General features: G+C 40.5%; 2 protein-coding genes across 3 annotated transcripts in view; one reads left to right on the top strand and one right to left on the bottom strand.

The window, feature by feature from the left end:
- Positions 1-10,706, top strand: part of NOSTRIN (nitric oxide synthase trafficking) — a 62,659-nt gene extending 51,953 nt beyond the window's left edge. For both annotated transcript variants that reach the window (XM_032755467.2, XM_032755466.2), the window contains 6 exons: positions 1,330-1,438; positions 2,665-2,753; positions 5,550-5,675; positions 6,897-7,011; positions 8,066-8,155; positions 9,896-10,706. In XM_032755467.2, coding sequence (XP_032611358.1) covers positions 1,330-1,438; positions 2,665-2,753; positions 5,550-5,675; positions 6,897-7,011; positions 8,066-8,155; positions 9,896-10,032 — 666 coding nt within the window. In that variant the 3' untranslated portion in view covers positions 10,033-10,706. The remainder of the gene's footprint in view (positions 1-1,329; positions 1,439-2,664; positions 2,754-5,549; positions 5,676-6,896; positions 7,012-8,065; positions 8,156-9,895) is intronic.
- SPC25 (SPC25 component of NDC80 kinetochore complex) overlaps positions 1-16,796 on the bottom strand; it is a 69,324-nt gene that overhangs the window by 19,828 nt on the left and 32,700 nt on the right. The gene's annotated exons all lie outside the window — the stretch shown is intronic.

The following is a 16,796-nucleotide window of genomic DNA, read 5'->3' as shown; positions in this document are numbered from 1 at the left end:
ATGTTTTGTATTTTTAGTAGACAGAGGGTTTCACCATGTTGGCCAGGCTGGTCTCGAACTCCTGACCTCAAGTGATCCACCCACCTTGGCCTCCCAAAGTGCTGGGATTACAGGTGGGAACCACTGCACCTGGCCTAGAATATAAAGAAACTTTTGTAATGTGCAATGAAAAATATGTAAATAAAATATTTTTATCTGTATATGTTTTTATAGAGGCTATTCCCTTTGCTCTAAATCCTCACACTTCTTGTTTGTGAAGCTCCATCTAAAGGTAATCTCTCAGCCAGGATCCTAATTTTTCTCCTTCCTTATCAGAGAAGCCTGCATCCTCCCCTCCCACCTTGAGTCATTAGTTTCCCCCTCTTTCTCCATGGATTTCTGTCCCTCTGCCACACTCATGTTTAGCAACCTCCTCACTCCAACCCTACCATCCTATTCTTTTTTTTATTCAATCCTTGAAATAATGCATGTGAAAGCTCACATATCATGAATGATTCCTCATAGCCTATGTGATAAAATTCCTACATCAGCCCTCAAATCTAGGCTTAACTCCCTGAACAATTTTTTCTTCCACTACTTTTTTTGCTCATGCAACAGGTGTCTTTATTGTTCCTGACACATTTCCCACAGTCCTCCCCCAGCCCTTTGCTCCAGCCGTTTCTCCTGCGTGGAGTGCCCTTTGCCATCTTTCCTTGACTAGACAGTTACGTCTTCTTGCCTCCTCGAAGCTGTCAGCTGCCTGCACTCGTGGTGTCTGTACCATTCGTGAATGCATGTGGTCTTGTATTGCTAGTTTCTTTAATGTTATGCTTCAAGGCCTAACTAAATCATAAACCCATTCTGGAAAGAGCATATGTGTTTTAGCTCACATCTTCCCAGTACTGAGCCAACACAGAACTCAGTCAAAATGTCTTCCACTCCTGAGGCAGTCGTAGCCTGAAACACATACATGATATTACATTTTGGCCATTAAAGGACTCTAACTTGAACAAAGGTAAATAAGGAAGCAGTAAGTATACAACAAATAGATTTATCAAGAAAATGAAATAGCTATAGCAAGGGTCCATCCTCAAAGAACAATCTGCTCTATTAAAAAGTGCTCGGCCATGTGACTTACAAGTTGTGAACAAGACAATATTTTCTCATTCATCAGGTCTCGAACAGGTAGGACAATGTGTGTAAAACTAAAGATTATCCTGCTTTATAAAATTTTTTTTTCTTTTATAAAGTTAAAATTAAATGCAGCCAGTGGAAGTATCAGAATGGACAGGGAATAGCAACTCTTACTAATTCTTCCCCCTTGTTAGACATCCTTCTTTTTTCCTAAAGGAAGAAGATCCTAACAGTGCAATGGATAAAGAGAGACGAAAGTCTTTACTGAAACCAAAATTATTGAGACTGCAGAGAGACATTGAAAAAGCCTCAAAAGACAAGGAAGGTGTGTAACCATCTCTTTGAATGGCCAGAAAAGGGACCATATGATGCTCAGAGGTTTCATTCAGAGTTAGGATTAATCTGCTTTTGCTATTTGGCAGGGGTCTTCTCATTTAAAGAACCATATATCAAACTTAAGTTGTGTGAAAAAAAAAAAAAAAAAAAAGTTGAAGGAAAAAGAAAGCCAAAAAAAAAAAAGGAAAATCACATTTTGGTCTATTTATGAAACCTGTATAAGTATTATACTACTATTTTCAGAAATGTAGCATTTTAATTGTGTTTCTGAAATTGGCTAGAATGAGAGATAATGTGTTTGGTTTAAAACATGGTCAACCAACAGTGCACAAGAGTTTTGGAGGAGTTTTTTGGTTTGTTTCTTTTGACTTTTGAAACAATGTAAAAATCATTCAAATTAAATTCTGTATGTAGAAGTTAGGCATGTTAGACTATGAAGCAGCTCTAAAGCAACAAGGATGACAAAAACACATTTGTGATTCTGATGTCTACATAGTAGCTTGTTTTATATGGACCACAGTAACTCATTGCAATGGAATACTAGAGAGCAAATTCAAGATAGAAAATATTTAGTGATGTGAATACCATAATGAGGAAGAAGCCAACACTGTGTAACTGTTAGCAATTGCGAGAATGGGTCGACTGAAAGAAATTCAAAATCTCATCTGGAAAAATAACAATCAAGATGCTTTAAGCACCAGCATTTCTCAAATTTCATTAAGTGAAGAGAAAGGTGAACAAACAGTTCATTTATCATTCAGTCAAATTTATTAAGAACTACCTGCAGAGACTCCCTCAGCCATTTAAGAAATCGTACTGGTGGCTGGGTGCTGTGGCTCACGCCTATAATCCTAACACTTTGGGAAGCCAAGGCGGGTGGATCATAAGGTCAGGCACTGGAGACCAGTTTGGCCAACATGATGAAACTGTGTCTCTACTAAAAATACAAAAATTAGCCGGACATGGTGGCATACACCTGTAATCCCAGCTACTCAAGAGACTGAGGGAGGAGAATTGCTTGAACTTGGGAGGCAGAGGTTGCAGTGAGCCGAGATCGTGCCATTGCACTCCAGCCTGGGTGACAGAGCAAGACTCCGTCTTAAAAAAAAAATCTCACTGGTATCACTTCTAGGCTCCCTTTGAGAGTGACTGACTCCCGGCTGTGTTCCACTGAGACAGTGTGAAAGGTGACTGAGAACATGATTTCATTTTCAGGCCTGGAACGAATGCTTAAAACGTACTCCAGCAACTCCTCCTTCTCTGATGCAAAGAGCCAGAAAGACACAGCAGCGCTAATGGATGAGGTAAATGTTTGCAGAGTGCAGTTTCCTAGATGTAGTGGTGAAAAGGGTTATTTTTAGAATACTTGTTTCTGGTCCACTTGGCCTTGTTTGCCTTTCCTTTCTCATGACATAGAATAATCTAGTGGGGGAGCTTATAGGGTCAGCTTCATAAGTCATTTGAGGGATCTGGAAAAATCCAACTACCTAGAAATGTTTGCTTTGGTGTCCTAGGAAAAGAATTGTGTCTAAAATAGTATTCTCCAAACAGAGTCGTTCTTTGAGGGCCTAGAAACCATGTGCACTCTAACCCAGTTAAGAAAAGTGACAGGAAACAAAGGATCTGCATTTAGAAAGGCCTGTATTTAGATTTAGCTCTGCTGTTTACAGGGACCTGGGGCAACTTTAGTTTTCTCATCTGCAAAATTGGAATATTGGTACTTTACCTCATGGGGCTTTTGTGAGGGTGAAATATGATTTAGTAAATACTAGCACAATGCTCACACGAGGAGCTCAAAAACTAGTAATTTTTATTAAGATGGTATTTTCCATTCATCCCTCTGCTGATCTCAGGGTTATCAGAGAATAACAGGAGAAAGGAAAGACGTGGTTGCAGAGGAAGAGGGCAGTTTGGGGTGTGAGGCAAAATCTGGGGAAACCAGAAGTAACTCTGGGGGAAAAGTTCTTTGAGGGTGGGAATTGGGGTGGTGAGATGGTAGAAGAGGCAGGGAGCTGGGCCTCCTGGCCTTTGTGCTGAGTGTGTGAACTCTAGCCCCATAGACATTCGTGGGGATTGATGGACATTTTGGCCACTTCAGAGGAACCCATGTGAAAGGGGTAGTTAACAAAAAGCTGAAAAATTTTACACAGGAATAAAAACGAACAGATATATAGCACCAGTGTGCAACATATGGGTTTCTGCTGTGATTAGAGATCAGGATTGGACTGGGGTTAATCTGAGAATCATTTAAGGAGATAAATTTTTTAGCAATGTTTTGAAGGTACAGGAATCTGGGCGTTTTGTTTTTCTTGCTTATAGCCTAACTTTCTTGTGAATGTAGGTACCTGATAATTGTACCCAGATTGGCAATTTCAATAGTTCTTTGGTGAAAGAAGACAGATGCAGTGAGGTATCGCTGATCTAGTTTTTAGATAGGCTTTCTTGAGTAAGGTGCTGTTGCAGAAACAAGGCTAACACTTCTTGTAAAAGAAAGTAGCCTGCATTGTGTGCATTTGGGAACAGAGGTCTAATATACCTGCAATGACCCGTGGCTACAGTTTTTATGATATTATAAAACAGACTGTAGGACATTTTCTGTGACCGTACAAACTGTTCAGTTAACTATTCAATGCAAATAAATAACATGTGCCAAAATAAAGTCATAAAGAGCATTTCATGATGCCATTGGGTTATACATTTATTCCTTTGGCTGTCCTTGCACAGAATTTTGTCATTGTCATTACCAGCATACATGTATTAGGATCATCTGGGTCCTCTCACCTGAAGCACACAGTGGAGGACACAAGGAGGGAGAGGATCTGACCCTGGAACTTCCAGTGTTTGTTTATGATCCGGTGAAGGAGCAACTATGAACCTTTAAGTGATGAATGCCAAATATCCGCATGATTTCATTACGCATGCTCTGCATCTGGGTAGACAGAAACTAGTGATACTGGTAGATTTTGTGTCACCCACGGAAGGTTTCTAGGATGAAGAAACTTTTATTTACATTCTTCCTTATTTCATTGTATCTTGGTCCTTGAAGTGCCATATGTGAATCAAGAATGTTCACAAGCAGTGTCGTAGGAGAAATTGTTGAGAAAACTGGAGGCACTTAGATGAAATACTGTCCTTAGATACCAGACAGAGGGCCGCATAGAAGAGAAACTAGAGGTGCTCTATGAGACTATCAAGTGAAGGTCTAATGGTAGAAGGCAAGGGGGAGCTTTTTAGTTTTGTCTTAGGTAAGCCTGCCCCACAATGCAGTGGATTCCTCCAACGATTAGACTTTCTCCATCAATTGGACGTCTTCTTTCCATGGCTGTGACACCCTGGCAGGGATATTAGGGTTAGGAATTCCCATGCTGGAGGTGTGGGGGAGAGAGGGATAATGGTGAGGAGGGGGCTGGATAAGCAAGACCCTTCCAATGCTTAGATTCTGTTACTTAATTCACCCTGGCTGGACCCAGCCCAAGGTAATTATAAAGTTTCTAACTAATTCAAGGTCACATCAAGAACAGACAGAGACTAGGAGTGTATCTATCTTTAGCTTGAATTATTATGTTTATACTGAAATACCCTAGAATATCGTTCCTAGTTTCTAGAAGTATTCCTGTGAACTTTGGGGGTAATGTAAGACCTCACCTTCTCAAAGAACAAATGAACCTCGCATTCAATTTCATTTGAGTCTATTGATGTTAATTCAATTCTGCTCACAATACTGAGCACTGATGGCTCACCTTCTTTGCAGACCACCAAAAATCCACCTTCTACAATCAACACTTACTCCCTTTCTCATCCCTCAGCAGAAAATTGAGTAAAACCTCTTCATTGCCATAAAATACTAATATATTACCAAGGTTTCCTGTTTACCCCCAGAGTACAGAATGAGACACACTCAACAACTAAAACCTCCCTCTAGACTGCTTAAAGAGTTTATTCCTCCATTTTTTTTTCTTTCGGCATTTTCTGTGAATATCTGTATGAGTTAAATGCGTACTTTTCTAACCTTTGTTATTTTGAAAGCTATTCGATATTCCTATCCAGTTGTGCCTCATTTACTAGAAATTTGCTCACATGGCCAAATGATGTATCCACAGAACAATTTGAAACTAGACCTTTTGGAAGCGAACTCCTACAAACTGTCATCAATGTTAGCAGAACTTGAGCAAAGACCTCAACCCAGCCATCCTTGCAGTAACTCCATCTTCAGGTGGAGGGAAAAGGTAACATTCAAGGAGACTGGTTGTAATTTCTTGATTGGGCCTGCTGGGTGGAGTGGCTTAAAGTAGCATCAGGGCAAAAAAGGTGTTAGGAATTCCATGTGACATTAATATTCATACAGTTAATAAGATAAATGTTTTTATTTCTTTCGAGCACAATAACAAGAGCTAGACACAACCGAATATATTCTGTGTACACCAAACTTCTATGAGAAGCTGAAAAACACTTTTGATTTCTTCTTTCTCATCATACCTGAATTTTATCCTTTGGATGTGCTTTTACAGTAAAATTTCTATTAAATTGAAATTTTAATATTCATACAAACCTAAATTATAAGATTTTGTGGTATGTATTAGTCTCATCTGTTTAACATGGTGCCTAATGCAGATAATGCATCAGTACAGCTCTGAAATTCACATACACCTATTTTCATCGTGCTGCACTCCAGGAGTGGGACGAGCAGGTGAACGTACATAGTAGCTATTGCTTGTAGCTATTTTTATTACTGATCAGAAGGGGGAGCTGTAATCATCTTGTGAAGGGACAGTTTTCTAAGGCTCAAGAGCTCGAAAACAATCTCAATCATTTACAGGGTTGTGATCATTTCACTTGCATTAAGCCAACTAAAGTTGTATTTGTAAAAGTAATGCTATGAATGTTACTATTTGACCTAGACACACAGGTTAGAATTGGAAACACAGGCTATAAAGTATAGTAATTGTGTAATTGTGAAAATATTAAGGCTTCAACTCAAAACTGAAACACAGTAGGGCTTAGAAATCTTTGAATTATTTATACCCCTCAGTTTAAAAACTTCCAGTCCAGGCGCAGTGGCTCATGCCTGTAATCCCAGCATTTTGGGAGGCTGAGGCAGGCGGATCACCTGAGGTCAGGAGTTTGAGAGCAGCCTGGCTGACACGGTGAAACCCCGTCTCTACTAAGAATACAAAAATTAGCCAGGCATGGTGGTGGGCACCTGTAATCCCAGCTACGGGGGAGGCTGAGGCAGGAGAATCACTTGGACCCGGGAGGTGGAGGTTGTAGTGAGCCAAGATCATGCCACCGCACTCCAGCCTGGGCGACAGGGCAAGACTCTGTCTAAAAAAAAAAAAAAAAAGAAAAAACAGAAAAAAAAAACTTGAGGAAAACAGCTACAGAAGAGTTTTCATGAACGTTTATGATAATCGTATTATAAAATATGACTTTTTATGCCATTTGAACAGGAGCATACTCATAGCTATGTGAAAATATCTCGGCCTTTTTTAATGAAGAGATTAGAGAATATTGCGAGCAAGGCATCTTCTGGTGGGCAGAGCAATCCAGGTTCTTCAACTCCAGGTAATCCCATGCCCACAATCATTTTGGCCTGGGTCCTACTGGCAGGGCACATTGCTACATTTAAATTTTAGTTTCAGAGCCACTTTGACCTGTATCTGTTTAAGGAAATTTATATTTCCATCGGGACTGATTAATTTGTTAGACTCTGTAGCTTTATGTAAAAATGGGGAAAAGTTAAGAAGAGTAGAGGGTTGGGAAAGTATCTTAAAATATGAGAAGTTGCCTCAGATATCAGATGACTGGCATCCACCTTATTCAAATGGCCTGTTATTTGCCATCCACATAATCACACCTAAACCATTAGTGAGGAACTTTGTCGCTCTGTCTCCATAGCCTCCTCCAAACTCCCATAAGAAGCCTGTCCTCTCTGCGAGACACATGGTGATCCAGGTGGTTTGCCAGGGCTTGGACTCATGGCCTACAAACCTGTTAGCAGCCATTTGACTTCAGTCATTCGTGCACCCATACACCACACTGCTCTTCATCTTTCAGCACACACACACGTGTCACTGTCCCTGCATGTTCAAGTATAATTACCATAATCTTGACTATCTAGTTTTTTAAATTAATTAGAAATTGGTTAAAAAAAAAAAAAACTTCAGTAAAACCAGGACATTATGGTTCACACAATATATTAAGGAGTCACTGTTGCATTGTTTGAGAAACAGTTCCATACACAGCTAGGGATGATGATAACATGCACATGCCTCAAATATCCCGTATTTATACCTGAATGGCAAAACTGGTGAATGTTTTCCAAAACATGCATGCAACTACTATTATCAAACAATGATGTTTTTCTCTAGACTTACTATTTCATGTATTATAAAATAGTTTTTGGTTATATAACATATGCAGTCCATACATATAGAAAGTGCATCATAAATGGTTATTGAATCAAGGAATGAACATTATATAAAATTACAAACTTTCCTTTTGAGAAAAATTAATATATTGAAATTCTGCATCACACTGTTAAATAAACCAAAGAGCTTCAGCTCATATTCATTTGCCTGCTAACAAAGCATAGTAATTACAGCTTTATCTATTTCAGCCCCTGGCGCAGCCCAGCTCAGCAGCAGACTTTGCAAGGCCTTATATTCTTTTCAAGCCAGGCAAGATGATGAGTTGAATTTGGAAAAGGGTAAGAATCATTCTCAAATATTTTAATTGCTTTCCCATATTGAGATTCTTAGCATGAATAAAGCCTTGTCTTAGTGTGGCAGACTTAAGAGTTCCTACCATGTCAAATCAGTTCACCCTTCTTGAAAGATAAGCACATCTAAAACAAAAGCTCGCATAATGATAATAGCTAACGCTTATTCTGTTTACTATGTGTCAGACATTGTTGCAGGCCTATTGTCCAATTTAATATTCATGAAACCCTTGGAGGGTTTTATTGGTATTCCCAATTCATAGCAGAGGAGACTGATACACCGAAAGGTTAGGTGCTTTGGCTAATGTCACAGGCTGTGGCAACACAGGATTTGAACTTGGAAACACAGTCATGCTCCTAATCACAGTGCACACTAGGATAGAATGTCAGTGATGGAAAGTGATTAGAGGAGTACCCCATCTTTTTATTTTTTAGAAGCTAGACATGCAGGAATGTGAAGTGATTTCCTCTCTCAACTTAGTGTAAGTGCAAATTCTAGAACCTAGGTGAGCTGACTCCCTCCAATTCTCTATGGAATTCTCTTCATTTGAATCATTGCTTTAAAAAATATTGTCTCCAAATTGATGTTGTATTAAAGTTGTCTAAGTTGTTGAATGGGGAGTTACATTTCTGTGCAAAGCTGTGAGTTAAACTTTTGGCCTGTGAAATCAGGTATAATGCAGAGGCATTGTCTTGATCTAAAGAAAAGACTGTTGGTGAGACATACTTATAGCAGCCAACACGCCAAACTATCAAAAACACTAACATGTGAAACCCTCAAAGTACGGACACCAAGAAAGAGTGTGGTGACAATCCATCAGCTACATAGAAAGTTAGAAGGCAGCATAAGGATATATGACCCAATGTGATCTTTTTTTTTTTTTTTTTTTTCCGAGGCAGAGTCTTGCTCTGTCACCCAGGCGGCAGTACAGTGGTGTGATCTTGGCTCACTGCAACCTCCGCCTCCTGGATTCAAGCGATTCTCCTGCCTCAGTCTCCCAAATAGCTGGGACTACAGGCGTGTGCCACCATGCCTGGCTAATTTTTGTATTTTTAGTAGAGACGGGGTTTCACCATGTTGGCCAGGCTGCTCTCAAACATTTTGACCTCAAGTAATCTGCCCACCACGGCCTCCCAAAGTGCTGGGATTACAGGTGTCAGCCACCGTGCCTGGCTGTGATCCTGTTTTTTTTTTTTTCTGAGACAGAGTCTTGCCCTGTTGCCCAGGCTAGAGTGCAGTGGCATGATCTCAGCGCACTGCAACCTCTGCCTCCCGGGTTCAAGGATTCTCCTGCCTCAGCCTCCTGAGTAGCTGGTATTACAGGCGCACGCCACCACACCCAGCTAATTTTTGTATTTTTAGCAGAGACGGGGTTTCACCATGTTGGTCAGGCTGGTCTCGAACTCCTGACCTTGTGATCCGCCCGCCTTGGCCTCCCAAAGTGCTGGGATAACAGGCATCAGCCACCACGCCCAGCCAATCCTGTTTTTAAGCAATTATTTTATGATATATCTCAGTTGTTCATTATCTTACTCTTTTTAGTATCCTCTGGATTATGCCCGCTTTATAGACAGGTGTTCGATACATTTGGCTTCATCTGAATCAAGTGCAGAAAATGACACTACCAAGTAACTCCTTGAAGCAGAACCTCCTTAAAACTCTTATCAATCAGGCTGAGGCATGTGTTCACCTCGCAGAGACCCATTTGTCTAACTGTATTTTCACAGGTGACATTGTGATTATACACGAGAAAAAAGAAGAAGGATGGTGGTTTGGATCTTTGAATGGGAAAAAAGGCCATTTTCCTGCCGCTTATGTGGAGGAGTTACCTTCAAATGCTGGCAACACAGCTACAAAGGCATAAAACAAGACTCTGAACATACTACCTTCGCACTCGGTAACCAACAATACAGTGTGGTTCAAATAAGAATAAAGTGCTATTATCTTTACATGTTTTTCTTTAGAAATGGATGGAGTTCTACCTGCATGTCACAGCACTTTGCATTCATGACTATTAGCTTGAAACAGTCAGATAAAAGATGGATGGGTGGAGACAGACATGGAAGAGAGGCTCCTTGGTTCCTAGAGTTTCCAAATTCTAGGAGACCCTAGAGATGATCCAGTATAACCCCTGGTGTCACAGAAACAGACGGAGTCCAAGGTGGGTTCAGCTGCTTGCCTGAAGTAACAGAGTTATCTGGTAGACAACAGCAGTGAGGACTTAGATGTCTTTTTCCTTTGGATATGGGTGGCAACACAACACAGCAGGCCTATGAGGGGGTCAAGCAGAACCTGGGAGATGAGGAACACAGATCAATTCCAAGAAGAGAGACAGGCAATCAAGACACCAATGAGATCAACCCAAATTAGGGGACGGTAGGATATCTATGACAAACCCAGAGCCAATGTCATACTGAATGGACAAAAACTAGAAGCATTCCCTTTGAAAACTGGCACAAGACAGGGATGCCCTCTCTCACCACTCCTATTCAACATAGTGTTGGAAGTTCTGGCCAGGGCAATCAGGCATGAGAAGGAAATAAAGGGCATTCAGTTAGGAAAGGAGGAAGTCAAATTGTCCCTGTTTGCAGATGACATGATTGTGTATCTAGAAAACCCCATTGTCTCAGCCCAAAATCTCCTTAAGCTGATAAGCAACTTCAGCAAAGTCTCAAGATACAAAATCACTGTGCAAAAATCACAAGCATTCTTATACACCAATAACAGACAGAGAGCCAAATCATGGGTGAACTCCCATTCACAATTGCTTCAAAGAGAATAAAATACCTAGGAATCCAACTTAACAAGGGACGTGAAGGACCTCTTCAAGAACTACAAACCACTGCTCAATGAAATAAAAGAGGATACAAACAAATGGAAGAACATTCCATGCTCATGGGTAGGAAGAATCAATATCGTGAAAATGGCCATACTGCCCAAGGTAATTTATAGATTCAATGCCATCCCCATCAAGCTACCAATGATTTTCTCCACAGAATTGGAAAAAACTACTTTAAAGTTCATATGGAACCAAAAAAGAGCCCACATTGCCAAGTCAATCCTAAGCCAAAAGAACAAAGCTGGAGGCATCACACTACCTGACTTCAAACTATACTACAAGGCTACAGTAACCAAAACAACATGGTACTGGTACCAAAACAGAGATATAGACCAATGGAACACAACAGAGCCCTCAGAAATAATCCCACTTATCTACAACTATCTGATCTTTGACAAACCTGACAAAAATAAGCAATGAGAAAAGGATTCCCTATTTAATAAATGGTGCTGGGAAAACTGGCTAGCCATATGTAGAAAGCTGAAACTGGATCCCTTCCTTACACCTTATACAAAAATTAATTCAAGATGGATTAAAAACTTACATGTTAGACCTAAAACCATAAAAACCCTAGAAGAAAACCTAGGCAATACCATTCAGGACATAGGCATGGGCAAGGATTTCATGTCTAAAACACCAAAAGCAATGGCAACAAAAGCCAAAATAGACAAATGGGATCTAATTAAACTAAAGAGCTTCTGCACAGCAAAAGAAACCACCATCAGAGTGAACAGGCAGCCTACAGAATGGGAGAAAATTTTTGCAACCTATTCATCTGACAAAGGGCTAATATCCAGAATCTACAATGAACTCAAACAAATTTACAAGAAAAAAAAAACCCTATCAAAAAGTGGGCAAAGGATATGAAAAGACACCTATCTAAAGAAGACATTTATGCAGCCAAAAAACACATGAAAAAATGCTCATCATCACTGGCCATCAGAGAAATGCAAATCAAAACCACAATGAGATACCATCTCACATCAGTTAGAATGGGGATCATTAAAAAGTCAGGAAACAACAGGTGCTGGAGAGGATATGGAGAAATAGGAACACTTTTACACTGTTGGTGGGACTGTAAACTAGTTCAACCATTGTGGAAGTCAGTGTGGCGATTCCTCAGGGATCTAGAACTAGAAATAGCATTTGACCCAGCCATCCCATTACTGCGTATATACCCAAAGGATTATAAATCATGCTGCTATAAAGACACATGCACACGTGTGTTTATTGTGGCACTATTCACAATAGCAAAGACTTGGAACCAACCCAAATGTCCAACAACGATAGACTGGATTAAGAAAATGTGGCACATATACACCATGGAATACTATGCAGCCATAAAAAATGAGTTTGTGTCCTTTGTAGGGACATGGATGAAGCTGGTAACCATCATTCTCAGCAAACTATCGCAAGGACAAAAAACCAAACACCGCATGTTCTCACTCATAGGTGGGAACTGAACAATGAGAACACATGGACACAGGAAGGGGAACATCACACTCTGGGGACTGTTGTGGGGTTGGGGGAGGCGGGGAGGGATAGCATTAGGAGATATACCTAATGCTAAATGACGAGTTAATGGGTGCAGCACACCAACATGGCACATGTATACATATGTAACAAACCTGCACATTGTGCACATGTATCCTAAAACTTAAAGTATAATAATAATAATAATAATAAAAAAGAAATGCTTGCAAAGACATTAATAAAGACAAAGAAGAGAGACTTCAGGTTACCTTGAGGTAACCAAAAACACTGAAGCCCATCCAACGCTGACTTGGTAATATAAATACATATGTAACATAAATATTACATAATATTTAATATGTTTATATTTGATAATAATATATAAAATGCATTACATAAACAGAAATAAAAACAAATCATATACCTCAGAGACCAAAAAAAAAAAAAAAAGTGGCACATATACACCATGGAATACTATGCAGCCATAAAAAAGGATGAGTTCATGTCCTTTGTAGGGACATGGATGAAGCTGGAAACCATCATTCTCAGCAAACTATCGCAAGGACAAAAAACCAAACACCACATGTTCTCACTCATAGGTGGGAATTGAACAATGAGAACACATGGACACAGGAAGGGGAACATCACACTCCAGGGACTGTTGTGGGGTGGGGGGAGGGGGGAGGGATAGCATTAGGAGATATACCTAATGCTGAATGACGAGTTAATGGGTGCAGCACCCCAATATGGCACATGTATACATATCTAACAAACCTGCACGTTGTGCACATGTATCCTAAAACTTGTATAATAATAATAAAAAAAAAAAAGATGCGAAGAAAGGGTGGTAGACAAAGGTCCAGCTCCTAGGCTGAGGGCCTCAGGGCAGAATGTGGTTTCATCCTGAGCCAATGATCTTCTGAGGCAGTTGCTTCATATATACCCCCTTCCCAACATCAGAGCTGCTCTTAGAGTGAGGTCAAGTGTGAGCCAGAGATGGCTGCAGATATGAGACCAAGAGCAAAGTGGACAGGAAAGGGCTAGGAGGGAGATAGTGCCCCAAATTTCATGCCTTCTTGCCCATTTGGAAACCTCATTTACCAATTCAGAAATGAGGAATTCTGTCCTTCCCAACTAAATCATTATGGACGGAATACCCTAAGCAGCTTCCTAATGAAAGGACTTTAAATGATAGTGGATTTCGGCCAGGTGCAGTGGCTCACACCTGTAATCCTAGCACTTTGGGAGGACGAGGCGGGCGGATCACGAGGTCAGGAGATCGAGACCATCCTGGCGAACACGGTGAAACCCCATCTCCACTAAAAACACAAAAAATTAGCCAGGCGTGGTGAAAATTAGCCAGGTGTGGTGGCGGGCGCCTGTGGTCCCAGCTACTCAGGAGGCTGAGGCAGGAGAATGGCGCGAACCCAGGAGGCGGAGTTTGCAATGAGCAGAGATCACGCCAGTGTACTCCAGCCTGGGCGACAGAGCAAGACTCTGTCTCAAAAAATAAAAAAAAAATAAATAAATAATAGTGGATTTCTAGTTTGAATCGAAAGTTCAGGAAACCAATCTTCACTATCAAAATGGAATATTTAGGGTGAAGAAAATTTATGGTACTTCCTCAAATGACCCATAATGGGTAAATGTTGGGAATGAGAGAGGCTAGGCCCTGAAACCACTTCCAAGGGGAACAGTTTAGAGTGGAGAGAAATGTTACAGCAGCTTCTTTCAGAAAATGACCTAAGTTGGCCTGGAGATCACACACTCCATTGACTGGAAGGTCATGGTCTTGATGAAAGTGCTGGGTATGTTTTTACTCTTGTGCCAAATAGGCTGTCTTTTAGAACTTCAATACAGGCATTAAAGGAGTAATTAAAATCCATCCCATTACTCTCCTGCCCCAACCTCTTTTTTAAAAAAATTCATCAAATTTTATACTTTCAAGAAGAAAGTTTTCAAACTGAGGACTATATTTTGCAAGTCTGTACCATTACACTCCTATAGCGGGATATAAGTAACACAATATATATTTACATACAGATATTAGAGCTGAAGGAACGCAAGTAAAATTTGTTATGTGAGATGTAACTTACAGCCCAGAACAGCTCAGAAGTTTTAATGCCATCCTTAATGGTGTCTTAATGAAGGCTTTCTGCAAGTAGAAAGTTGGCTGAGTAATAGGCCATTAGATCATGAACAGAGATTTTAAATTTATATTTCCTTTTCATCTTACTTCTTTCCATTAAGCCTTGATGGATAAAAAATTATGTAGCAATTGACTGCAGCCTACATCAGACCATTTTCTGTGGAGAAAATCATGATAATGGTAGTTGGACCCTAAAACTGTTTGAAAGTAATTTTCAAAGAAAGAGATCTTTTTTTCTTCATAAATCAGTTGTGTTTTATGAAAACATAAATGGTTCCGCTGTTTTGGAATGCTGCTGCAAATTCTTTTTGCATCTGACGTATAACTTTTAAGCTTAAAAGAAATACTATAAACTAGATGAAATACAAATATAATTGTATACAGCGGATTTGTTGAGTATCTTTTTAGTAGGGCAAGAACTTTCTGATTAGATAGATGGGGATGATACTCCAGAAAGATTTAGTGCATATTGTGATGAACATTAATTATGGGCTGAATTCTCCTATATAGAATAATGTTAGTGCTTTAAAACTATTAAATGGACTTTCATAATTATACTCCACTAAGTTTTGTATGTCAGGAAGTTTTTAGTGCCATTACCAACCGGAAATATAGGCCATAGAGGCTGATATTGAGCACACTGATGTTACTTTATCTCCTTTCTAGTAGAGGAAAAGCTGACATATCCATCATGCTATCAACCAGAGAGATTTACTAATTTCATTTTTTTGCATTTTCACTTACCCATAATAATTAATAGACCTAATGACAGACGGCATTTTAATTAAAGTGCCTTATGATTCATCAAAAATGTAATATTCTGTTTGGGGTAAATGTTATTGTATAGTATTATAAAACTTTAACTGATCAGTAATTTGAGCGCAGTTTAATTTTGTTCTCCCCCAAGATAAAACCCCTCCCCTCCCAAAGCCTTGATGGCCTTGAGGGGTAATCAGCCTGGCTGGGAGAAAGAGAAGTGGGTTAAATCAAATGGCAGTACACCCTAGTTTCCTCTGCAATCTCATATAGGAAGATGAGCTTGGGGTTGCGGGGCATGAAAAGGTGAGACTCAGACTGGGCATGAGAAGGTGGGACTCAGACTCGGATCAAAGAGTGGGGACACAGCAGAGAAGAGCAGAAACCTTTTGCAGAGAGAATGCAGCTACCTGGATAGAGCTGAAGATGATGGATGAAGGGAATGTCAAAGGTCCCAGAATGCTGTGATCCAACATGGAGGATCTGGATCCCTGGACTTTCTGCTGAGCAGCAATGGAGACAGGATTGAGAAAACCAGTGAGCTAGAGAATCCACGTTGTGTTTATGCAGATAGGAGGTCAGTTCCAGGAAACTAAGGGGAAGTATGGGTGCTTGAGATCAGGGAAATCCTGCTGAAGGGGCAGAGCCCTGGGGATACTAACTGGGTCAGGGGGTCAGAGGAATAGGAGGAAAGTAGCTTTGCTCTGAGGTTGGAGTAAATGGACCTACAGATAATTAGGGTGAAAACTCTTTCTCAAAGGAACTATGGCATTGGAGAAGGCGACCTAGGAGGGGAAGCAAACTGAACTGGTTGGAGACAAACTTTGGTTTTAAAGCTCAGGACTAACAGAGGGCTCTGGCTCAACAAAGGGAATCATACCAAGGAGCACCTAGAAGCATACCACTTATATGGGGAAATTGAGTTTTCCTCACATGGGGCAAATGGGAATTGCTTTCTTCAGTGATTCCTCTAGTGTGGTGTCTGGACCAGCACACCCCTCACACCAGAAGTAGTCTTGGCTGGGCATGGTGGCTCACACCTGTAATCTCACCACTTTGGAAGGGCAAGGTGGGTGGATCACTTGAGGTTAGGAGTTCAAGACCAGCCTGGGCAAAGTGGCAAAAACCTGTCCTTACTAAAAATACAAAACTAGCTGGGTGTGGTGGTGCATGCCTGTAGTCCCAGCTACTCAGGAGACTGAAGCACAAGAATGGCTTGAACCCAGGAGGCGGAGGTTGCAGTGAGCTGGGATTGCACCACTGCACTCCAGCCTGGGTGACAGAGCAAGATCCCATCTCAAAAAAAAAAAAAAAAAATTCATCTTTGAACTGGATTTTGAAGGATGAATAGAAGTTACCATGTGGAGAGGTTGAGAAACAAAAGATCTGCCACTTAAATACTAGGTCTAAG

The sequence above is a fragment of the Hylobates moloch genome, unplaced genomic scaffold (genome assembly GCF_009828535.3).
Source record: "Hylobates moloch isolate HMO894 unplaced genomic scaffold, HMol_V3 SCAFFOLD_1, whole genome shotgun sequence".
Classification (NCBI taxonomy): Eukaryota; Metazoa; Chordata; class Mammalia; order Primates; family Hylobatidae; genus Hylobates; species Hylobates moloch.
Note: the sequence above shows the minus strand (reverse complement) of the source record. Positions and strands in the feature narration are given on the sequence as shown.